Source organism: Ursus maritimus, unplaced genomic scaffold (assembly GCF_017311325.1).
Source record: "Ursus maritimus isolate PB19 unplaced genomic scaffold, ASM1731132v1 scaffold_21, whole genome shotgun sequence".
NCBI classification, from domain to species: Eukaryota; Metazoa; Chordata; class Mammalia; order Carnivora; family Ursidae; genus Ursus; species Ursus maritimus.
This window is the reverse complement of record NW_024424564.1, coordinates 55381621-55406657: the sequence shown is the minus strand read 5'-3', so window position 1 is coordinate 55406657 and position 25037 is coordinate 55381621. Positions and strand designations below refer to the sequence as shown.

The following is a 25037-nucleotide window of genomic DNA, read 5'->3' as shown; positions in this document are numbered from 1 at the left end:
CCGTGACAGAATGCCTCGGCCCAGCGATTTCCCACATCCTGATGAGACGGCACATTTGCAGGGCTGCGACCTGGTGGCTCGGAACTCCGCCCCGTGCCACCAGGAGCTTCGACCTTGGGCTCTACTCCCCCGGCCCAACCCGGCCCCCTGAGTCTCACGCAGGGTCCGGCCGGGGCGCGCTCTCAGGGTCTGTAGTTGGAAGCCCGGCTGCAGCGAACACGGCCTCGAGCACCTTCAGTGGCCCGTCCTCCCAGCGACCCTCCAGCAACGCCTTCCTTGAAGAGAGCATTCCAACCCCCCCCAAAACCAGACAGCAGTGACCTCTCCCAAACACTGCATTTACGCACCACGAACACCACAATTAAAGACGGCCATCCCACCGAGGGCACAGGCCTTTAGCAGCCAATTACAGGATTACGGGCAGCGGGCGCCTGCCCCTTGAGCAGACCCGGATTGCAGAGCGTGGTCAGGAGGGGATGCCCGCGCCACCCCGTCTGGAGGACGTCAATGTGTCGCCCGAGGTCAGAGCCCATGCTCTGTGCTCTCCATGCCATCCCAAGTCTCTGATTTGCACGGGTATGGATAGTGGGCAGGACATGCCGCCAGGCCTGAGCCCACAGGGGATGAGCCAGAGGTCGCATCTTTCCATTCCTAACTGAACGGAGAGGCAGCAGGCAGCCCGGCCCTGGGGTCTGCGCCATCCGGGTCCAAGGCCTGGGCTTGGGAATCTGGCAGCAGGGGCAGGTCGGTGCGGACTCTCTCCTCCAGGCAGCCTGAGCCAGGGACAGCCGGTGACAGCCATGTCAGGGGCGGGCCCCTCCCCCACTAGGATGCACCTCGCGGGATGGCCCACAGTCCTTCTGCAGAGGCACATCTGGCTGGGCTCCAAGTGGGGACCCGGGGTTCCTACGGCCTGACCGGGTCTTGGGTTCGGTGCAGACAGGGCTAGGTGTGCTAACATGCGGGTCTTCCCTTCTTCTCGGGGGCTCTGGAGACAGATCAAGCCCTCTTCCAAGCACCTGGTCTGTTCTCTCATTTCGATTAGCCAGGGAAGACTGACACCCCGGCCTCCCGCCTGCGGCCTCGCTGGGCCAGAGGGTACAAGTCAGGGCAGCAGGTGCCGTGGTGGGGCCGTGAGCAGAACTCTCGGCAGGAGCTCTGCGGCCCCGGCCACTGCAAGCCGATTGCTTTTGTCAGCAGTCAGAACATAAGAGAAATTGAATTAAACGGGCGTCAAGTTATAATGCAGTGTGGGCATTCTGGGAGCATCAGTATTCAAGCAAAGCCCGCGAGATAAATAAACATGAACGGGAGAGCGCCCGCTCAACAGCCGGGTGCGGTATTAACGTTGAAGACGCTTTACTAATATGCGATACCCACATCGGAGCCCATCAGGCCACAGGCACGTCAAGATCACAGCTACGGCTGTGTCAGGAAATGTAATGTAATGTAATGATGTCATTACAAGTTTCCAGTCCTTTCCCGAGTCGGCCACCTGACTGGGAGCCGCCGTCCCTCTCACTGCAGTACGCACTCCCTCATCGCGGGCCAAACACGGAGGAACAATCACACCACTGGGCAGCAGTAGCCAGCCCGGCCAGGCCTGATTCTCACGCACAAGCAGGCCCACTTGGACCCCAGAGCGCCGGCCACTGGAGAGGGTGGCCTGGGACCCTCCCCCGCACCAAGCTCCTCACACAGGGACTGTTCCCCATCCCCAGCCTGGGATGCCCCAGCAGAAGGTGGGCAGGAAGCAGGGGTCTGCCCTGCCTGCCCTCTGTGCCCCCAGTCCTCCAGGGTTCATGTTTGGGCTTCCCCATCAGGAAAGCCAGTGGGGATGGAAGCATCTGGAGACTGAGCTCCCCCAGGCATTTCTGCAGTAGGAGCGGACTGCTCTGGGGGACGTGGGGGCAAGCAGCCCAGGTGCTGTTTTCAAGGCTTGACCTCACCCCTCAGGTCGCTGGCGGCCCCTCTGTAGGGTCCCTGGATGCCCCAGGTCACCCCATCCATGGGCGTCTGGCACCAGCTCCGCCTGCACGACCCCCACGCAGAGGCCCCCCAGCAAGGCCACCGGAATCAGCAGCTCACCTGACACCGGCTACTCCATGGGGGGCGGGAGTCTGGGAGGGTGGCCTGCCCTTGGGGGTGCTCACCTAGGCCGGCTCCTGGCCTCCCGCCTCTCCGCCGGCCTGGCTGCCTGGCGTGAAGGGACAGACAGGAAACAGAGGCAAGAGTGGACTCCGTGCAGCCTCTCTGGTGACCTTGAGGAGGAAGGTACCGGCCGCAGGCAGGGACCCCAGTGCCCGTCCCCCTGCCACAGGGACCCTCCCCAGCCTGGGGAACGGCCCCTGCTTGGACGGTGGGTCTTAGGACAAGTGTTCTGTGGGGTACTGACATGCTCAGTCCGTGATGTGATACGTGTAGCAAAACCCAGTCCATACAACACGGAGACTGAGCCTGATGTCGACTGTGGGATCCGGCTAGTACTGGGTGTCCACGCTGGGCCCTCACGTGTGACCCACGCAAGGTGCCAGTCATCAGGGGCACTGCATGGGGAGGAGGGATGCGAACCCTCTCTGCTCCCTGCTGTTTTCCCATCAGCTAATACTTCTCTAAACACAAAGCACATCAATTAAAAACAAGCAAACAAAAACGGCTGCTCCAGCCAGACCCTGTGAAACAAGACACAGGCCCGTTTCTCTGCAGGGACAGGAGGAGAGCGCGTACCCTCTGCAGGGCTGGGCCCAGGGCTGCCCTGCCTGGCGCCCGACCGCACCGGACAGAGGAGTCCCCGGTGTCTGTGGGGTGCAGCTTGGCGGCCGTGAGCAGGCCGACAGCCTTGGATTGGGGAGCATGCCGCATGGTTCTTCTGCCCGTGTGCCCTGCCCTCGTGGCGAGGGTCCAGCTGCCGGAGGGGCTGCTGGGAAGACCACCTCTCAAGGCGACCAGCACCCACCCCGCGGCAGGGCCTGTAGACCGGGACTAGGCTGGACACAGCGTCAGGGTGTCGGGGGACATGGGGAGCACCCCTTATTTCCCCGCTGCAAACTCCCTCCGAGAGTTCATGAAGGCGGAGGAGGGGCAGGGAGGCTAAAGTTTGCGGAGCTTAGTATCTGCAGGGAGGGGGTGTGAGTGCAGACCATCCCTGGTCTCAGCTCCAGCAGTCGGCCGCGGAGACGGTAAGAGATGATTAGCTAATTAGGTATAATGTAATCATGGATGAGACCCATCTCTTCCATTCTGCCTTAAAAATGTATTTTAGAACTTTACATAAAACCGTTACAAGTAAAAAAGGATAGAACTTTTCAATAAATGATGCTCGGCCTGTCGGATATCCATGTGCGGAGAACAAGACGAAATCTGAAACTGATCTCAGAGCACATGAAACATTAATCAGAAGCGATCACAGGCCCCCACGTGCGACCCACAAGGGCAGCGCTCTTGCGAAAGCATGAGAGAACGCCCCGCGACCTTGGGAGGACACACTTCTTTAAACAGAACACGGGCCGCGTGACCTGAGGAGGGAAGATTGATAACTCAGACCAGTTAAACCTGAGGATTTCTGCTCGTCCCAGCTCACCGGCCAGCAAAGGGAAAGGCCAGCCATGGAATGAGGGAAGAAATTAGGAGAACACCGCCGCCAACGCAGGACTGGGATGCGGAATATGGAGGAAGTGCTGGCAAGTCGCTTAACAAAGACAAACGGCCCAATAAAAATGGTGGGAGCCTGCGACCCAGCTGCTGGATGAGACTGAGATCCTGCTCGGCGCTACGCTCAACAGAGGACGGGCATGGCAACACCGCCAGGAAACACCGCCACGCACCCAGCAGGACGGCTAACGGAGAAACACTGGCGGCGGCAAGTGTTGGCAAGGACACCGAGCGAACGGCGCTTGCGCACGCGGCTGGGGCAGGTTCGAGGGCACGGCCGCGTGGAGGAAGGGCCGGGGGTGCCTGCCGCTCCCGGGAGAAATGAGCGCGCACAGCTACAGAAACACATGCACACGCGGGTTCACAGCTGCCGTATCCATCGCAGCCAAACGTCAAGAGCACCTAAACACCACCACCTTCTGCTGAACGGACAGACGAAGGTACCGCCAGACGGTGAGATCCGAGCGCAGGAAAAGTAACGAAATATCGCGACTCTCACGGACGATCTCACAGACACACGGGGAGAAGCCAGGAGCAGAAAGCCCACACACCGTCTGATTCCACGCATGCGACCCTCGGGAGCGGGCGAATCCGCGGTTACAGAAGCCGGGACTCTGGGCACCCGACGGGATGGGGCCCGCGTGGCTCGGTGGGGCCGCAAGTGCACAGGCTTGCACGTACGGTGGTGTGCCGTTATGTGTGCTGTATCTCTGAGTCTTTAGAGGGAGCAAACACCTGCTCCAGGTTTCTAAATCCTATGCAGGGCCCTGCATTCCCTCCTGAGTGAGTCCACATGGGCCTATTTGTGAGCGTGCGTGACCGTGCAGGTGTGGACGCACAGGGCGCCGAGCCACCCGGTGCTGGGGAAACACCTTTCATGAGCCGTTGGCTGCGTGTGTGCGGCCTGAGGTGTTGGCGCGTTTCCCGGGCGTGTTCAGCTTTGAGAGGCAGTGTTCAAAAGGAGACGTGTCTGAGAAAACACGCCTGTGACCTGCGTTCACCGCGGCCAGGAGGTGGTGGAGCCCACGTGCCTGTAGGCAAACGTGAATCCCTGGACGGTGTCTGCATTCCTTCTCTTCCCATTAATCTCACGAACCCTGGAGCTCGGGAGATGGGGCAGAGGGTGGGGAGGTGACCAGTCCAGGTCCCTTGGGCAGCCAGGCCCAGGGGGACGGGGCCCCACCATAGCGCCCTCGACCTGCAGCCCCGCCTGGCCTTCGGGAGTGGCACCCTGCTCGCCCGCTTATGGCCTCGGAATGTGAATACCATGAACACCGCACCCTTCCCAGTTACAAATACCATCTGTGTTCAATCGACCGGCTCAACAATGTGCCAAGGACACTTAAAATGGCAAAAGTAAAAGCCCAACAGGAAACAGCCGAGTTCCAGGCCGGGACCCTCGGGCGGGTTCTGCAGCCCTCGATCCTAGGAGCCATGAGCCCCGCCCTCAGCTCATCAGGCTCCGGCGGCAAGCTCGGCCGGGCCCTTCTCTCCCATCAGTCAGGTGTCACGCCTGCATGAGCCACAGCCGCCGGGACCCTGCCAGACATCCTGAATAATTAAAGGAGTCCTCTGTCCCCCCTCAGCTCCTTCCTCCCACCTCGCACAGCCCCCAAGGACAAGGGAAGGGAGGCGCTGCCCTCTCCGGCCCGCCTCGGGCTCCTGGAGCACGGCCACCCTGGCACACAGCCCTGTCCTGTGTCCTGAGCGGCGTTCTCGTCCCTCCCTGCTGACCTGCTCACCTTCACTCCCACCCAGGTGCATCGTCCACCCACCCCGGCACCCACACACAGATCGACAGGTGCACTCGCACCTGCCAGGGTGGGGCCGAGCGCTCCAGGCACCTGTCTGCACTACCAGTCGGTCCTCCAGCCCCGGGTCAGGCACTTGCCCTGCCCCCACAGCGAGTGACACCACCTCGGCCTCCCGCACCGCCCATCCCCATCACTACCATCACCAGGCCGCTCTCTCCCTGCGTCCACTCCTGCTGCCCCAGATTGACTGACTGGAGGCAGAGACAGAGTTTTCCAGAAGGCCGTCAGCCAGCATCCAGGCTCCCAGCACACAGGAGTCAGTCCCTGCCCTGCAGACCTTCAGAGCCTGATCACAGGGACCTGCCCCTCCTCCCTCCACCGCCCCAGCCTCCCTGGAAGCACCCCAGGAAGCTCCCCAGGGAGCATGGGGAGGGGCAGCTGTATGCAGGGGTCCCCACAGCGACCAGCGCTGCCACTCCACCCATGCACAGAGCCCCAGAACCAGCAGGGCATGGGGGCAGGCACGCTCCCCATCACCCCGATATCCCATGATCAAAGCCTCTCCCAAGATCAAAATAAAATTGGTTTGTCTAGAATCTCCCTGGCTTTGATTTTTTTTCTCATCACGCAGTTTAATTGAGTTTGAAATCTCCAATAACATCAAAGACAGAGGGAGGGTTCTGTGTTCATCAAAGGCGGGCCTACTCTGGGAGGCGCAGATCTTGCCAGTGGTCCCGGCCCCCCAGCCCCCAGCAGAGCCCCCACCACACGCGGCCAGGGAGGGATGCTGCCCCACAGGGAAGACAGCAGCCCCTGAAGCCTCATACAGCACGGACAGGGCGATCGCAGGGAGGGAAGGAGGACAGGGTAGGGACGCCCGGGCCCCACACAGCTGGTCACCTCCTCCCACAGAGGCCCCCGCCACACCCACCCACTGTCCAGGCTCCGTGCATGACTGCAACAGTACCTGAGTCCGTCTGCTGCTCTAAGCGGGGCTTCCTGAGAAACGGTCTCTGTCCGGCGACAGGGACAGGGCCCGCGGTGTCCAGCTTCCCCATGCCCTTCTCCCTTGACTCAGCCTGGAAGCGGCCAGTAGGGCTGCGTGCACCCTTCTCCCTCCACGAGGTCCCCCTGTAGTCCCAGAGCAGGGCAGACCATGGCGGCTGGGGTACACCTCTCCGCTGGCCTGCAGCGCAGACGGGGACCAAGGCCATGATGCTGAGCACCTGTCCTGGGCCTGTGCATGTGGACAGGGGATGCATAGGAAGCAGGGGCCACTGCCTGTGTCCCTCCACTGCAGCTGCCACACCCAGGAAGACTGGGGGCCCTGGCATGGCTCTCAGACTTGGCCCACAACTGCAGCTGCTGCCCAGCAGCCAGCAAGTGCCCTGGATGCACTGCCCAGTGACGCCCACCTGCTCCTGACAACCATGGCCCCCATCATGGCTGCACATGTCACCTCCACCAGGAAGCCCTCCCTGGATGCTGCAGCCCGAGTCTGCACCCCCCACGCAGATCAGCTCCAGAGCAGGGCGCCCTCATGCCCTCCTTCCCAGAGGAGACAGAGCACTCAGCAGCCTCAGAGGGGGGCCTGCCTCCATCAGCCTGCGCAGAGCCCCGTGTGCCAGGATCTCACCGGCCTGCGATGAGGAGTGTCTGCGATGTCCCTGAGCCGAGACCGTGGCACAGGGTGCAGGTGGCCTGTGGATCTGCGTGGGGATCGGTGCAGACCCCCCGCCTCTTCCCCAATTAATGCCACGCGCGTCCAAGGTCATGGTCCCAATCAGAGCACGCGGGTTCCCGCCACATGCTGGGGCCCATCAGCTCCTGGGTTCCTGGAGAGAATTTCCCCAAAGATATTCCTTCTCACACATGCTGATTATTCTCAGACGCTGATTAAAATGTATAAGACGAGGGAAGTGACATTATTAGCACAGCTCTGGTTTACAGCTTTCCGCGCCTGAGTCTGGCACTTGTTACGTCTCTTCTTGACTATTGGGGTTTTCTTTGAGGTAACTGTAAATGGAATTGTTTTCTTAGGATCATTTTCAGATTGTTCACCACCACTGTAGACAAACTCGATTTTTGCGTATCGATCTTGTATCCCGCGACCTTGCTGAAAGCCTTTCTTAGTTCCAGGCGTGTGTGTAGATTCCCGAAGATTTTACTTACAGAAGATCACGTCACCTGTGAATTGACAGCTTTGCTTCTTCCTCTCCCACCAGACTTTTCCTTGCTTCTCTCGCCCAGCTGCCCAGGCGACAGCCTCCAGACGATGCCGGAGAGAAGTGCCGAGCACACACCTTGTTCCTGAAATCGCGGCGGAAGCGTCCGGTCTCCCTCCAGTGAGGACGAGGTTGCATGCGGGCATGTCCTATGTGCTCTTTGTTAATGCGGAAAACTCGTTTTTTCACAGTTTGTTGCATGTTGACACCACCCTACGGCGTCGGATTCCATTGACCGCATTTCCTGCAGCTACTGAGATGATCACGTGATTTTCGTTCTTGATTCTGTCTGCGGCCTCCTGCACGGAGTTCCAGATGCGGAACCAGGCTCAGACCCCGAGACGAGTCCCACTTGCTGGGGCCGTGCAGCCCTCCCAGGGCAGCCCTGGGTTCCACTGGTCAGCAGCATGTTGAGGACGTCTGCACGGACACCCAGGAGGCCTGTAGTCCCCCCAGCCCACCCCTGATGTCACCGGCTGATGCCTTTGGTGTGGGGGGAACGCTCGTCTCACAGAGCAAGTCAGAAGTGCGTCCTCTTGCATTCGTGCTTCTGGAAGAGTTTGAGAAGGATTGGCGTTAACTCTCTACACTTCTCCCTGAGTCCGTGTGCGTGTTTCTGGGACCGCCGCTTCATCCGAGTTACGTGACATGTGGGCACACACTTGTTTCCGGTGTCTGTTAGCCCCCCGTATTCCTGTGAGGTGGGCGGTCCTCTCCTGGATTCGAGTGATCTCAGCCTCTCCCTTCCTCTCTCTCTGGTCAGTCCAGCTAAAAGTTTGCTAATTCTGCTTATCTCAAAGACTCCTGGCCTAGCTGGTTTTCCTCGTCTCTTCGGTTCCCCGTCCCACGTATCCCCACTCCAGCCTTTATCCCAGTCCGTCTTCTACGGGCTGTGAGTTCGGCTTGCCTTTCTTCTTCTACTGCCCCAAATGGATATCTACGTTTTGTTTCTCTTACAGGTTTTACTGGGGGTGCGGGACCAAGGGAGCGGGAGATAGCAGCTCAAGCAGACTCCCTTCTGAGCATGAAGCCGACACGGGACTCGATCCCAGGACCCCGAGATGATGACCTGAGCCGAAACCAAGAGTTGACGCTCAACCAACTAGGCCACCCAGGTGCCCCTGGATAGCTTTCTTTTTAATGTAATTGACTCACGTGTATTTATAGGACTTAATTTTTAATACTGGCCGTATGTAACAGTCCGCTCACGAGACCCCTGAACGCTGAACACACGTGCTCCCATGTTACCGCAAGCCTGCTCCAGCACCCCACGGGGGCAGTGCCGGGGGACTCCACAGCGCGAGCAACACCGCGGAAGGAAGGAGGATGTCATCGCCTGGCGAAGGAGGCCTGGTGGGGCTGCGTCTCCTCTCACAGCTTCTGCGGCCCCTCCACCCACAGCTCGCAGAGCCTCGGTGACCTGCTGGAGGGCCCCCGGCTGCCAGCTACACGCACACACACAGACACACACATATACACACGCATACTCACACACGTTTCTAACTGTACTTGAATCCCTACATCTGGCTTTCTAGGCACTGAGACACATAGAAGCTTTCCCCCCAGAGCACCGAGGCCTGCTGTCCACGCTGCATCCCACCCAGCCCTTCAGAAGTTGTTTCCTCGCAATGAGTGGGGCTGGGGCTCCGGACAGTGCTGGGCCTGGATGTGGGGCGCCCTCTCTCTCATGCCCGCGGCTGGAGGCCCCTGGGAATCTAGGGCACAGTCCAGGGAGCGGCCGCAGGCCTGTGGTGCAGAGCCCATCAGGTCCGTGCTGCCCCGGGACAGCCCCTCCTCCTATCTCACACCTCTGTCTCTGCACCCGACCCTCAGCACTCCCAGCACGGCTTCAGGGAGACACGGGTGGTCCCAGCTGGGCCCTGCTTCTCCCCCCTCCTGGGAGGCACACAGGTGCTGCTGGAATAAGACTTGTTCACACAGCCCGGGGTCACAGCCTGGGGTCACAGCCTGGGGACACAGCCTACCTAGATCACAGCCTGGGGACACAGCCCAGGGTCACAGCCTGGGTCATGGCCTGGAGTCACGGCCTGGGTCACAGCCTGGGTCACGGCCTGGGGACATAGCCTGGGTCACAGCCGGGGTCACAGCCGGGGTCACAGCCTGGGGTCACAGCCTGGGGTCACAGCCTGGGACACAACTGGCCGGGTGTGCCCACACCACTTTGCTCAGCGGCCGCCAGCGCACTCTCTCCCCTCCTCTCAAGGCCTGGGAAAGCCCAAAACTCCCCCCAGCCAGCTGCCGTCTGTGACACAGGGCTCTCCGGTGAGTGCTGGCACCCCTCTCTCCTTCACCCAGGCCCGTGTGTTCTTGGGGCTCTGCAGTGGGGCACCCCAGCAGAGTCTGGGATGGGAGAAGAGCCCCCCCAGCCTCCTACCTGATGAAGAAACGAGGCACCAGGCCCACTTCTCAGGCCCAGACCTCAGGCCTGGCCCACCCTACTCCGTCCAGTCCTCCTAACAGGGAGCTGCCCTCCTCCTTGGGGCCCCACACACTCAACCCCATCCTGGGCACCGGCAGCCAGCTCCAGCCGCCCTATCCTCTGAACCCCTCCTTCCCCTCCACCAGCTTCCAAATGGCTTCAGGGTGCTTCCCCTTTGCTTTTGCTCCCGCGCCCCGGACCTCCCTTCCCCTACTCAGCCCAACGGCTCCCCAAGTGCAGGCTTGTGCTGCTCCAAGTGGGCCTGGACGCCCGGCTGCCTGCATCGGGGAGGCCGGTGCTGAAGGGAGGGGCACCCAGCGAATCCAGGGTCTGCTGAATCTAACACAACAGACATCTACTTGAGTGCTTTCTGAAGGCTTGTTTTCCCAGTGATTTATTTTACCGTGTCTCGCAAACGTCAGCCCTTCTCCACCACGAGCCTGGGAAACGGGTCTACACTAGCCCCTCCCGGCCGACCGTCTCCAGTTTGAATTCCTGCTGCACCAGGCTGCAGGACAGCCCCCGTCCTACCCCTCCGTCCTCGCCACCAAGGTGGACTGGGCAGTGCTGGCCCCGAGCCTCCGCCGGCCCTGCCAGCCCACGTTCCTCCCGGAAGGCGGAGAGCGCCGCCTCGACGTGACTCCCCGACCCTCCAATTCACCCCCTTGAAGTGCGTCGTCCCGTAGTCCTTCGTGTGTGCACGGAGTTGTGGCCCCACCAGCAGCTGAGAACACGTTCATCGCCTGGACAGCAGCCCCGCGCTCCCCGTCCCTCCCACCCGCCAGCGCCCCCGCAACCACTCGTCCGCTCTACGGATTTGCCTGGTCCAGGCATTCCTGTCAACGGACTCGCGCCGTGTCTGTCCTTTCCTGTCTGATACCTTTTACTCGAGGTCCCTCCACATGGTGGTGCAGGTCACTTCTTCTTACGGTTCAATCGTGTCCAGTTACACAGACACACCGCTTGGTCACTCATCCACTGATGGACACTTGGGGCGTTTCCTCTCTTGGTCCTGCAGATTTACGCTGAGAACACTCGTGGGCAAGGGTTCGTGTGGACGCACGCTCTTCCGTCTCTTCAGTGGGCACCTGAGGTTCCACGAGCGATGGAACTGCCCGGCCACGTGACAGCGTGACATTGAGCCGGACCGGTTCCCAAAGCAGCTGCACGGTTCTGCTTTCCCACCCGCGGCACGTGAGGGTCCTGTGAAGTGTCGTGCTCTGTGGACCTGGTCTGCCTCTTCCCGACGACCAGCCCCACCCAGCACCTTCCGTGTGCTCAGCGGCCGTTTGCACGAAGACCTTTGAAGAGGTAGCTACTACTCCAATCCCCGCCGGTCTCGTGACTGGGCTATCTGTCCTCTCGTGATCTCGTTACAGAAGTTCTGCAAATGTTCCGGAGACGAGGCCATCACCAGATACGTTACGTGCGAACCCTCTCTCCTCTTCGTGGGCTGTCTCCTCGCCTCCCGACGGCGTCCTCCGAGGTACACAGGCTTTTAGTTTCGGTGAAGTCTCCATCCATTCTTTCTCTCGTTGCTTGTGCTTTCTGCGTAGGATCTAAGAATCCTCCACGAAATGCAGGTCGTGAGATTCACCGTTTTCTTGTAAGACGGCTGCAGTTTCAGTGTCTGAGCTGCATGCCGTCAGCTTCCGTCCACGGTGGGAGAAGGGGTCCGGCTTCACTGCTGTGCACGTGGCTTCCAGCGGTCCCGGCCCCTCTGTCACAGGTCAGCTCATGGAACTCGTGAGGGCTTCTCTCCGGACCTCTCCCTCCCCCTGACGGAGGACCCCACGCTCCTCGGAACCGCAGCACCGTCTGCACAGAAACCTCCCAAACATTAGCCCCTGCTCTGCGTGTCGTCGGCAGGGCACCCAGGCCGCGGCTGAGGCGCATGTCTCGCCCGCTGCTGGCAAGAACGGCTGGGGGACGCTGGCGCCCTAAGCTGGGTAGGGCAGGCAGCGTTTAGAAAAGGCGTCTCCGTGTCGTATCTCACGTGCAGAGCCGACAGCGTCCCGTCTGTGGATGAAGACGGGGGCCCAGCCTGCCAGCACCGCGGGCCAGCACACAGGGGACTGCAGATGAGACCTTCCACTCCGTCCCCAGGACTCCCGGCACCCCGGGCTCCCCTGGGGCAAGAAGGGGTATGTTATAAGTTCTGAACGTCCCGTCCGGGCACACGACGTGCTGTATTCTCCGCTCAGGAATAAAGGGCAAGCTCACCTAGGAGACAGGTGGGCTTCTCAGCCAGGGGGTCCTGGCAGAGCCGTCGGAGAGCCTGGCTGGCCCGGCACCGACGGACCTGTCACTTACTTGAGCCTCTCCAGACAGCGTGCCAGTCCTGGTCACCCTCCCTCTCCTTGGGGGGCTGCGGCCCCCACAACAGGCCGGCGTGGAGCTCAGACACTGGCTCCCCCACCCCAGGCTCCCAGGGACACCTCTCCTTTCGCCCCCATGGCTGGGGCAGGGCGCCACCTCCTTTCTGTACTTGGATTCCTTTTAAGAGTTTCATGAGAAGCCAGCTGATGGGAGGAAGAAACTCCACGTACAAAGACAGAGGCTGCTTCCGTGAGAAGAACCTCAGGCGGCAGTGGCTTCCTGCTACGCACCGGGCAGGGCTGCGGCCTGGGGCCGGGGCCTCGGTCCTCATGGCAGTCCTGCGGAGGCACTGGGCCTACAGGTTCCCGCCGATGTGGGGAGGGGAGCTCAGGGCTTTGCAGAGCCACTGCCGTGGGTGGAGATAGCTTGGCCCAGTACGCCCGGGCATCACGGACCATGGTGTCCACGACGACGACAGCCCCGGAGGCAAGCTGCAGCGCCTGTATTTGTGTCGAGGACACGCAGGCTTGCAGAGAGGACTGCGGTTTGTCTCAGAGCCTCTTCTCCCGACAGCTAAGTCGGAAGGACTCCGCGCAGGTCTGGTGGGTCACAGCACTGCCAAGTACAGGCTGCAGAGATGTCCGCCCAGAAACGCTTGGGGCTCAAAGACGCAGCCAGGAGTTGCCCATCCTTTCAGGAAGAAAAGCTTCCCTGGCAAGCTCCTCTTCATCCCTCAATACCCTGCTCAAATGATCCCTTGCAGATATAGTTTTGCCAGCACCCCAGACTCTGGGGTCCCACAGCCCCTGCCCCATAATCTGGGCCCCAGTCCTGCAGCAGTCAGTCCCCCAGGAGCACACACCATATCTGAATGAATAAATGAATGAGAGAATGAATGAATCAGCAAGAAGTCAATTACTAAATGAACAAACAGGTGCACAGACACAGGTGTGCTCCTCTCGCCCAAGCTCCCCTGTGGGGCGCACAGCAGGGTCAGCATTAACCGTCCCAGGTTAAGCGCGGCTCACACGGATTCCAACCAATGCAATGAGACTCGAGTCCTCTCTTCAGCGGCCAGCACCACATGTGAGGAAACTTAGGCACACAGAGCAGGAAAACAGAAAAGCAAAATTTAAATCAGACGGCAGCCGGGAAATGCCCACCGTGCAGAACACGAGCCAGCCACTTTGTGTGGCCTCCCCCAGAAGCGGCCAGGTTTTGGTCTGGGTCTCTGGGACCCGGCTCCTGAGGCGTGGGAAGGCTCGCTGGGGAGGGGCGAGGACGTGGGTTCAGGCGAGCAGACCCAGATTCAATTAGTTATCAGTTCTGACCCCAGCTCTCCCTGCAGGCTCTCGCGGGACTAATGAGGAGAGAAGCAGGGATGCCGCTGAGCGCGTCCGCCTGGGCCGCGCACCCCTGCCCAGCCCGGGGCGGAATCAGCCAGCGTCGGCAAGGAGTGCGCTCACGTCACCAGCAGCCTGTTCTAGTTTTGGGGGCCGGACGGGGTGGGACGCGCAGGGGTGAATGCAGTTGCTGGAAGTCAGGAAGGCCGGCCCGAACTCACCCGGGATCAGGCTCGGCAGCACGGCGTTCCCGAATCCATAGCCGGCCTGGAGGAGACACACACCTGCTCAACCTTTTGCGGGACGCCGACGGATAGATGCTTTTACTGAGGACGCCCAACGGTTCTTAAGAACAAAGGCAGCCTCCATGATGAGCTCCTCTGAACGCCAGACCCTCGCAACGCTCGCACTTGCCTCCAGGCCCCGCCCCCGCATCCCCAAAGAGCCCTTCAGGGCTGGCAGCGCAGGGGGGTGGCAGTGGCTGTGGGGGCCAGAGGCAGCCGACACAGGGCCCGGGGTGGGGGGTCAGCCGGGAGCCCGGCTAGGCCTCCAGGGCACGCTGGGTGCCTCCAAGGGCAGGCCCCCTTGGCCAGGCGGAGCAGGCGGCTCAGCCCCACATGTGCATGGGACATCTGGACCGGGCGTGGCTGGGCTGGGCCCACTCCCCACCACCCTGCCAGAGGCCCGGAGGGGCTGGGGCTCCAGAGCAGACCCACTGCCCCTCCACGTCCCCCGACAGTCCCAGGACGGGCTCATCGGTGATGCTGGGGGCACAGGGACCCCAATCCAATCAGACTTCTTCCCCCAAGGTGGCCTCGTGACTCTACTCTCCCCATCCCTGGGGGCCTTTGGGACTTTGGGGACCACCCTGAGGCCCGCCTGGCCTGTTAGAAAGCCTGCCCCTGGTGCTGCTCGCCTTCACTCCCGAAGTGGCCCCACCACCACCGCTAGTGAATTTCTGAGCTCATGTGCTAAGCCCTGAAGATCTCCCAGTCCCGTGCTCGGCACCTGCTGTCATTCCTCAGGTGACCTTCACGAGGGCTGCGTGTGTCTCAGGGTCATAGGTCAGGAGGAGGGGGGCTCCCAAGCAAAGGCAGCCGAACTGGGGAGGACGCAGAGCCCCGCGCAGAAGCTGTTGGGGAGCGAAGGGCATGGCTGACCCCTGGGACCCAGCCACCTTGTCATGCTGTGACCACACCTCCTGCAGCCCCCCCTTTGAGGAACAAGACCTCAGCACATCCCTGTCTGGGGCCCCCACCCCAAGGAGCGGACAACTGCTGTCAGCCTGGCGACGGCCCCGCAAGGCTGCCTCCTCTGGTCACAGGGCTCTCGGCGGAGCTCCCGCCAGCCTCCAGCGCTCCCCCACCCGTGGGGAGGCCCTGCTGTGCACCGTGGGAGGCCAGGTCTCACGCCGGATGCCACAGCAGCCTCCTGGACCAGCTCACGCGCCCTGGATGGCGCAGAGGCCCTGACAGCTGTTGTGAGGGCTCCCTGTACATTTTCAGGAATATCTGTGATTCTGCTGCAAAGACAATCCCCGAAGGAACCACCTCACCCAAGGTGCCTTTCTGAGTTCATTCCACGAGGACGTTAACATGGCGCATCTCAGGAGTGGGACAGCCTGACTGCGGCGGCCGTGGGGACGCCGTCACCGCCTCCCGCCCGCCCGAGGGGGATGGGGCCCTGCTGCACGTCACCCAGCCTGGGGCCCACCCGCAGGTGCCTGACGCCTGCCAGACCTGGAGCAGGAGAGCCCAGCCTGCTGCGGGCAGCCTCAGCCAGAAGCCACAGGCGATGCACGTAACAGCGTCCCGAGCCACAGGCCATCCTGCAGACAGTGTGGCCTCCACCTCTCTCTGCCCACGGCAACACAAGGCGCCAGTAAGTCCCTGTGGGCCCGGCCGGGACCCTGGCTCCCTGCCACCCACAGCACCACAGACACCATGCATCCAGACAAGCCAACGCTGCCTGGGCGCCATCACCCCATCGGGACTGTCCAGCCCGAGGTCTGACCCAGAGAACAGGAGGCCTCCGCGGACGTCCTGGGCTAGGGGAGGGGTGGGGTGTGCTGTGTCAGGTGGCATCTCGCCAACTCTGCCTTCGACGGGGTCGCTGGGGGTGGGCTCTTACCGTCCACGCAGGCGGGCCGGGCTCTCGTGGTGCCTGCAATCTGCCCCTTTCTGCAGGCACAGCGAGCCGTCTGCCGGGCGATTGTCCTCCGAGGCTGGCTGCTGTCCCGGTCCAGGGTCACAATCTCACAAGTGCCGGCGGCCAGCTGACCTGCAAGAGAGGCACAGACGCAGGCTGAGTGTCTGAGGCTAGGGACGAGCCGCCCAGCCCTCCCACCCTCGGAGGGGCCCTGGTGGCTGCGGGGAGGCAGGCCGTTTCCCCAGAGCGCATGTCTCAGACACCTGCAAGGACACCGTCAGAAACACGCTCCGTGAGAGCTGGCGCCGGGTCAGGCCCGTGGCCTCCACATCACACGGCTACACGGTGGCGGGCGAGGCCCCGCCTGGACAGGCAGGAAATTAAACGTGGCCCCATCTGCCGTGCCCGGAAATGAAAGGGCCGCGTCATGCCGTCAGGCGTCTGATGGAAGGAACTAGACTGGGCAGCATGGCGATCCGAACCCACGCTGGGCCCCTGGGTCTCCGTGCCCCCCTGGCCTGAGGGCGGTGGACGCAGCGAAGACCCTCCCCCGGGTCAGCTGACGGCGGTGCAGGCCAGCACATCGTGAGGGAGAAGCTCCCTGTCGGTACAGGGCTGGCTGAGAGCAGTGGGGACCTGGTTGTCACCCTCCACGCCGGGCCGTCCGGGGCCGCCTCCCCCACACAGGCTGGCGTGCACACACACACACTTACACACGTGAGACGCATTCACAGGCTCCTGGCTGCGCCCCTCACTCCTGCTTCCCCATGTGGACACAGCCCCGGCTCCCCAGAGGTCATGACACAGGACTACAGACAGTGGGGCGCTGTGGCCTTGGTCCGTCTCGGGCCAGCGTAGCACGCACAGACAGGACACGCTGACTTTGAAGGTGACAGGTCAACCAGTGAAGGGGCGTCCCCTCCCCCTCCTGTCTCCTAAATCACAGCGGGGAGGCCTGTCTGGCCAAGGGCCCATGGGGTCCACATTCAAGCAGGGGGAGAAGCCTGCCTTCCGTAGGACGTCCCTCTGCCTGGAACACTGGCATGGCCCCGCTAAGTGCCGCATGCTGACTCGGACAGCAGAGACGGTGCCACCTCTGGACGGAGGGCAGACCAGATGAAAACTGGCCACCTCACCCATGGGAGATGGGAGGTCATCCCTGCTCCACCATGCAGCACCGGTCCATCCCCGGGCCGGGCCCCCGGCCGCCCCCTGGCCACGGCCTCTACCTGCATGTCCACTCCGGAGAACCACCGGATGTCCCCTCACTCACGGCCTCACACTTCCATTCCCTCGGCAGATAGTAAGCACCTACTGTGTACTGTCCGTGATGTTGGACCCTGGGACCGCGATGCCAGCAAAGCAGATGGAGTGGTGCCCCAAGGGGCTCCCCCCAACTGAAAGAACGAGTTCATACAGATGCCCGGATGCAGGGCTCCCAGCCCGCCTGTCCCATGGGGGCCAGCAGGGAGACGGGACAGTGCAGGGGAGGGGGGGCCGCACCAGAACAAGGGAACAATGAGGAAATGAAGCCTAGCCGAGGGGCTAGGTGGGGAAAGGGGTCGCTCTCTCCCTGCAGAGGGAAAGCGGGCAGCAACCTGGGGTTCCTGGGCAGCGTTTCTCAGCCCTGGTGTCCTTCCTCGTCCACGCCACTGCTGTCGCAGCAGGCCCCTCCCTGGCAGACCGCTGGGTCCTCCAGGTAGCTTGCTGCAGGAGACTGTCCCTGCCTTTTTCTCACCTGTGTCACCTGGAGGTCCCCAGCCCAGCGAGGAGCCGGGTCCAAAGCAGGGATCACCCAAGTTGGCAGGATGAAGCACAACAGTAGCCACCCACTCCATCAGCCAGGAGCTGCCCAGGCCACCCTTGACCCTGGGGGTGATGTGTCTGGGTGAGAGCCGAGAGTCACGGGGGCATCGGTGGTGGGCATGGGCATGCCCAGACCTGGGCTCGGTGTGGACTGTGTGCAATGACCAGAGCCTGCAGCGGACGACACACAGGGCTTGCTGGGGGCACGGCACAGGTGCAGGGCAAAGACACCAGCGGGGGTCTCCCGGGCACCTCCTCCTCCAGACGCTGGGAGCCCTCCCCGTGCGGAGCAAACCCTGACCTGGGGGGCAGCGCCAGCACCACTCCCTGGAAGGCTTCGCCTGCATGCTTGGTCTTCCATGAGCTGATTGCACAAAAAATTACATACCGCCCAGAGAACGAAGCGAAACAAACAGGGTAAGTAGACAACCACATGCAGAAGCGCGGAGAACGCTGGGGTGGGGAGCACGCTGCTCTTGTGACAACAGTGGTTAGAGCCTCCAAGACGTGATGACGGGGAACCACATGTGTAAGCTGGTCCGTAAGCGCACGATGAGGACGCTGGGACCCAGGCCCATCGGACGTTGTGATTTGCAGCTGGGAGGCCTCGGTCCCGGCCCCTCAGCTCTGCAGGTGGCCATGGGCTGCTCCTCACTGCCGTCCGGCCTGACTCCAGCCCTCTGGCTATGTCCGTGGGCAGCAGAGGCCCGTCTCCTACTTTCCTGGACACCGTGAGCCCGGGCTGCTAACTAGGCGGCCAACCAGCCACGCGACTCCCCACCGAAGGCATGAACCGGCCGGTGTTTCGGCACCAGCACCCGAGCTGTGAGAGACACCTGCCCGGACACATGGAGATTAGACCCCCATGAGTAAGGGGGTGGCCAGGCGGGGCCGCAGCGAGGGGACTGGCGGTCTGTACATCCCAGAGTGCCCCTCAGCCAGGCAGGGTGTAACCAACAGCCCTCAGCCTGACACCATCCTCCCCCGGGGGCCGCAATGCTGGACCACACCCTACGGAGCAAGGGTGCTGGGGTTCGGAATGACACAGCCAAGGGCCCCCCAGTGCTCTGCACCTGCATCCACACTGAGATGAGACCCAGAGCAGATGCCTCGGACAGCAGGTCAGCGTCCCGGGCAGCCGTGGGAAGGAGCCCCAGACGGGGGCCCTGAACCACACACGGTGTTCTCCCACCTTCGAGCGACCCCACTGCAGGGCTTACTGAGGTAAACGTCTCAGGTTACGAAGGGAGCCTCGTCCGTGCGGGCGTGCGGGGGCCTCTGCAGGGCAGGCTGTGGCCGTGGGCCCATTCGTGCTCTTCACCCGCACGCAGAGGACGAGCACACCCTCCCTGCCTGCTCAGGCCCCTCGACCTCCAGCTTGGCATCGGCTCCCCCCAGCAGCCCAGCTGTGGATGAACAGGCCCTCAGCCCGCCTCAGGGCCCTGCTGGTGGCCGAACCAACCCCAACTGTCCCCCAGCCAAGGTGGCCCAGGAGCCCAGGACAGCAATGGTCAGGGACGAATCAACAGGGCTGGAGATGCATCTGGGAGCCACCGGCCAGGACATCAGGAGCCCTGCAGGCGGGTCCGTCACATCAGGGCCCTGGAGGGCATGCCAGGACCGAGAGGACAGGACTGAGGCCACTCCTGGAAGTCGCGTCCCAGCTCCAGCCACTGCAGAACCCCGGGCCTCTCTGCTGCTCTGGCCGTGGGCTGGAGCCCAGCCGGGCACTGCACCTGCCCCCAAGGGAAGGAGCGGGGATGCCCACTTCGGCCCCACAGGTAAGAGCCCAGTGTCGGCCCCCCTCACTGCGATGGTCCCTCGAGGCGCGGGCTCTGGGCTGGCCTGGCGTCCAGGTGCTGCCCCAAGGCCCCAATAGCTCCCTACACGGCGAGCACCCTTCGCTCCCCTCTCCCTACAGATTCTACAAAAACCGCTCCCCGAGGTTTCATCTCCGCTTGGAGCCATGATTTGGGGCCCAGGGACTCAGGGGAGGGACACCGCAGGACACACCCGTGGATCACGACTCCCAGGTGTGTGCCCGGCCCCTGGGGGCTCCTCGGTATCCAGGGCCCTGGCAGGCGTGGGCAGGAACCCCTGAGCTGGAACCCATGCGGGGTGTCCTGGCTTGTCAAGTCTCACATGCGCCGGGGTCACCCCAGGCTGGGGACAGGATACCAGCCCCTCAAGATCCCCAGCTCGGTCCCCACGGAGAGCTGTCACCACCAGACCCCGAGCCCAGTCACCAGAAGGACCACGACCGTGTCCTAAAAGCAAGTTGTGCCGAACTCTTTCTCAGGTTCACCGCGTTATTCTATGTAAAGTTGCTTTAATGGAGATTTATGGTTAAGGACCCTGTAAGCCGCTGGCCCGGGGCCTGGAGCCCCTTCCTTCTGAGGAATCCAGAATTCCAGGCCCCGAGGTCCAGCCCGGCCTGGTCCGCTGCTCCTGCAGGGCGTCTGCCAGGTGCGGCCACACCAATGACAGCGACAGACCGCTAAGAGCCCCAGTGGGACAGAAGCCCTCCATCGGCCCCGAGGAGGCAGGGGCCCCCGTTTCTCAGGAGGGGCTCGCTGGCCTGGAGAGGGCCTCAGATGGCCGTCCTCAAGCTGCCCCAGCCCTCGGAAGGCCACTGCCAGGGACTGGAGCCAGAGACTCGGGTCAGGAGCAGAGCGGCCAGCACCCAATCCCACCTGCTGGCATTCTCTCCCGCTGCCTTGGCCCGCACTGGCATTCTGAATGTCACGGATACAGGAGATGCAGCCACCACACTGAGCTCGACGCTGAGACTCCTGGAGTCGGCCCCGGCTGGCCCCCACAGGGCTACACCCCTGCCCGTGTAAGTCCACGGGGCAAACCCTCCCTCACAGGCTGGGGACAGACAGAAATGCAAGGACCAGTGGGGACGGGAAGGACTCTCCAGTCCCAGGGGACCTGGCAGTGACAGAGGAACACGGCCACCCAGGCGGAACCTGTGTGGGGCGACATGGGGCTCAAGGCCAAGACCCGAAGATGCTGGGTATGCCCGATCTGTGAGTCGACCTCTAGGGTTCTGCGCCAAGGAAGGGCGCGGAGATGCCAACAAGCGGCACAACATGGCGGGTCACAGCCTGTCACAGGGACACACCCAAGCGCGTGGAGCGCCCGGCACCTCGGGGGCGTGACCTCTGCCACCGCCCACCGTGGTGCAAGTTTCAACACGGACACGGGTGCCCTTGCGCTACGTTCCCGGGACGTTGACGGGTCTGCAGCCGTCACCGCCGTGGGACACCGGGGTGCCTCGGGACCCACGTCCCCAGATCTGTGAGTCTGTGCTTGGCTCCAAGGGCTCGTCAACGAGAAAATATGAGCAAAACCGCGAGGAGACACGACTGCAGGAAACCCCTGGTGAAGGACGGTAGCACGTCCGCGGTGCCCGACAGCGGGCTGTCCACCTGGCCTGGGGGCGGGTGGGGGCCGACCTCCGGACCCCCCCCACCACGTTTCAGCGGTGCAGAGGCTTCGTCACACCTCACAACAGCATAGATAAAGGCAGCACTCAGGGAGGGGGAGGCCACGCCGTGCTCAGGCGGGCGGAGGCGCTCTGCCGCCCTCTGACTCAGAGCCTCGACGATGGGATTGCTACCACCGCTGTTTGCGTTGGGCCGAGACCCGCAGCAGAATGGCCTGAGGCCAGGAGACAGGGCTTCAAGGCGGCAGCGGGAGGGGAGGCCCGGCAGGAGCTGCTCGGCGCCGGGGGTCTGGGGTCAGGGAGACACACAGGTGCACGCACGCCCCGCACACGTCCGCGGGCCCCGCCTCGCCCAGCGCGGCCCCTGCCTCCATCACCTGGGAAGGCCATCCAGGCAGGTGGAGGAGAGAAGGTGCGCGACAGGGACCACCCAAATCTGCCCGGAACTCCGCCGACAGATCCTGCAGACAACGACCTTTCCTTCCCGCCCCCCAGCAGCCCATGACTCACACCTCCTGCCCAATGAGGACCACCAAGTTGACAACTGGCTTGACTCACGGGTGGGCTGGCCACGTGACGCCACAGTGCCCCTTCCTGCCGCCCGTGGAGGATGGTGTAGACGGTGGCTCAGCCACAGCTGCAGCCTGAACCCACGTTGGCGCTGTCCCCACACTGCGAACTCTGGCGGGAGCGCCTGGGGTAGGGCCCCACCGGGCAGGAGACAGCGGAGGAGGACAGAGTCCTGGGCGTCCCCGCTACACACCCGCCTCTCCCGGTACAGAGCAGACACACTGCGTTCACACCGTGACAATACGTGCCTGGAGGCGGCCCACACCCACCAAGCAAGTGACAGGCGGTTTTATCCTCATCACAGAGACAGTCAATAAGAGGATTAAAATATACAGAAAAAACTCAGTAAAGTCCGAGAGAGTATTACAGCCTTGGGATCTGAGCTACAGGAGACCCCTCTACCTGCGGAGTGTCCCCTGCGAGACCCGCCTCCGTGGGGAGCATGTGCTCCTCTCCACTGCACCCGGAAACAAGTCCATTCCCGCTGTCCACAGGGCCTCTGACCACCCCACTGGCCTGAGGCTCAGGGGTCCCTCTAGGCCCTGCTTGCTTTCCAGCTCCCCCATGCAGGATGGCCACCTGTCCGACCACCTGTCCGGCCGGCCCCTAGAGACACCCCCATGACCACCCTCAGCTGTGCGCCTCCATCCTCCGAGCGGACAGCTCCCTCTGTCTCTGTGCGGGGGGCGGGGGCCGCCCTCTGGCTGGGAAGACGCCATCACGGCCTGCGCTCCCAGAGATGCCCCCGAAACAGCCCTGTGGGGAGTCAGAGGACCCTCAACCCCGCCTGGCCCCTGGGTCCCCACAGCTGAACCAGCAGCTGGTCCCTGGGCTCAGCAAGACCTGAAGGGGGAGGGGAAGCAGGAATGTGCATGAGCCCAGGGCGCCAGGTTCCCAGGTGATTCCCAGGGACCCGGGGGTGGCCTGGCCCGTGTGCGCCTGCTCCTTCCTTGTTCTGCTGCAGAGTGTCCGATGGCCCACAGAGATCCTGCGCTGGCTTTGCCTTGCAGGGAACGTGTTGGCAAGGTCAAGGGCGGGGGCCTGAACTTGAGATAAAGGGGGTAGGACGTGTCTGCATGGATGGGCGGTCCTGCACTGCTCCCTTCTCCCACCCTTTTTTTTTTTTTAAGATTTTATTTATTTATTTGACAGAGAGAGAGACAGCCAGCGAGACAGAGAACACAAGCAGGGGGAGTGGGAGAGGGAGAAGCAGGCTCATAGCGGAGGAGCCTGATGTGGGGCTCGATCCCATAACGCGGGGATCACGCCCTGAGCCGAAGGCAGACGCTTAACGACTGAACCACCCAGGCGCCCCCCCTTCTCCCAGCCTGAAGAGGAGCCCTTGGCTCGCCCCTGCTCTGCAGTACGGTCCCGATGTCCCCTGGCTGTCCCCACTAACACAACTCTGAAATATAATTATGGCTGTTTCCAGCAAAGGCAAACATCTCACGAAAACCTCCCAGACCGGGCCAACCTTGTCCCAGCCTGCTCCTGTCACCTGCTGCCCTTTCCCTCCCACGGCCATCCTTCCACCCGAGCCGCAGCCCCTGCCCAGGCCCAGAAGCCGAGTGGGCGGGGACAAGAGGGCAGACGAGCGCAGCCCCTCTCACGGCCAGCACGCCCTTCCAGAAACTTCTGCCTGCTCTACCAGGTGACGCGCAGAGCCCCCTGCGTGCCTGGCCTGTCCCTCAGCCACCCATGAGCTTGGAAGCATGAGAACTCCGTCCCTAGGAGAGGTGGGCTGTGTCCAGAGGGTGGAAGCGCCTCCCCGCCGCCAGCTCTGAGGCGAGCTCTCGGCTCTAAGGCGGGCGCGGCGGCTACCCCAGGTGCTGCTCAGGCCGGCCCTCTGAAGGCCGCCTCTGGTCGAGAGGAACAAGCAGGTGCAGGGACTACCACAAGAGGCAAGGAAATGATCGCCGTGATTACTGCCACGCGAGGCAGGCTCTCCGGGCCTCCGGAGCCGAGATCAAAGCCTCTCTAGTTAAGTTTCCTCCGGTGGCCCCGCAGCGAGCCTAAATCCCAACCAACGCCTCGCCGCCCCCGCCCGAGCCCCTTCCTGCTCCCCCGCCTGGGGCTCACAGGGCCACATTGAGAACTGCGGGGTGTCCCACACCGGCCGACATGGGCAGGGGATGGCCAGGCTGGGCCGCGGAGCCTGAGCGAGCGGAAGCCACCACGTGGGGTTCAGGGGCCTGCCCGCCATCACCACCGAAGCTGTAGACGCTGCCACGGACAGGGCGCCCAGAGGCGGTCGCTGGTCCTCGAGACACGGGATTTTGGAGCCAGCTACCACCTGGGCGGGGACGGCGGCTTCAAGAGGGAAATGCAGGAACCTGCCAGGGGCCCCGACGCGTCCTTTGCAGCCAACACCTGGGAAAGCAGCCACCTCCCATGGAGAAGCAGCTGTTTCTAGAAGGTTCATGACCCCTAACCCAAAGAGAGGAGGGTCCTGGAAAGGGGCAAGCCAGGGTTACAAAAAGCGGGCAGAGTGGTGTGGGTCTGGGCTCGAAGCTGGAGAAGGCTGGAAACGGGGAGCCAGCTCCTCGTAGGACAACCTCAGGGCCCTCCTGCCGCCCAGCATCACCTGCCCCCCTGGCTGCTCCCTCCCCTGCATCACCTGCCAGAAAACACCTGCTCACCCTTCAGGTCCAGACTTGCTCCTCCCCGCTCACTCCCCAGCCCCTCATCAGAAGGACAATTGCTGGGGGGAGCCAGGTGACCCCACCCGTCACCTGCTCCTGCCCTCCGCTGGGAGAAGGCAGGGGGGCAGCGAGAATGCCAAGGGCCATACAGCTCTCTGCCCCCCGATGTCAGCAGGCTGGACTCACCTCCCCAGGAGTATGTTCCAGAGCTCAGCCCAGCTGCCTCTGCAAACCTTACAAAGGAGAAATGACGGCAGTACTCAGGATCAAGCCTGGCCACAGGGGTTCCACATGACTTCTCCATCAAGAGGGGTGACCTGCGCCCTGGGGCCCTGGGTTCCCTCTGCCTCAATCCCCACCCTCCCCTGCCCCCTGTCCTCTCTGCTCATCAGCACAGAGCTGGGCAGAGTCTCGCCCCTTCACCCAATGCTCTGTGCTCAGGAAAGCCACAGCTCGGGGCCCGAGGGGGCTTCAGACCCACATGGGGTCACTGGCCTTCAGTGTGCACCTGAGGACTGGCGCCCCCACCCTCCAGACCCAACACAGGCCTCCAGGGACGCAACCGGACTTCATCCCTGACAGGGACATCCTCCCTGAGGCGTGTCCTCCCAATAGAGACGACAGGAGGAGGCCACTTAGCACTGCTGTGAACCCCATACTGGCCACGAAGCCAGGACAGAGCCCCCGG

The 25037-nt window shown here is 62.7% G+C and overlaps 1 protein-coding gene across 1 annotated transcript in view; it reads right to left on the bottom strand.

Moving 5' to 3' along the window:
* Nucleotides 1-25037, bottom strand: part of TAFA5 (TAFA chemokine like family member 5) — a 198383-nt gene that overhangs the window by 55061 nt on the left and 118285 nt on the right. Inside the window, exon 2 of the mRNA XM_040637733.1 lies at nt 15863-16012. Within this exon, the coding sequence (XP_040493667.1) occupies nt 15863-16012 (150 nt within the window). The remainder of the gene's footprint in view (nt 1-15862; nt 16013-25037) is intronic.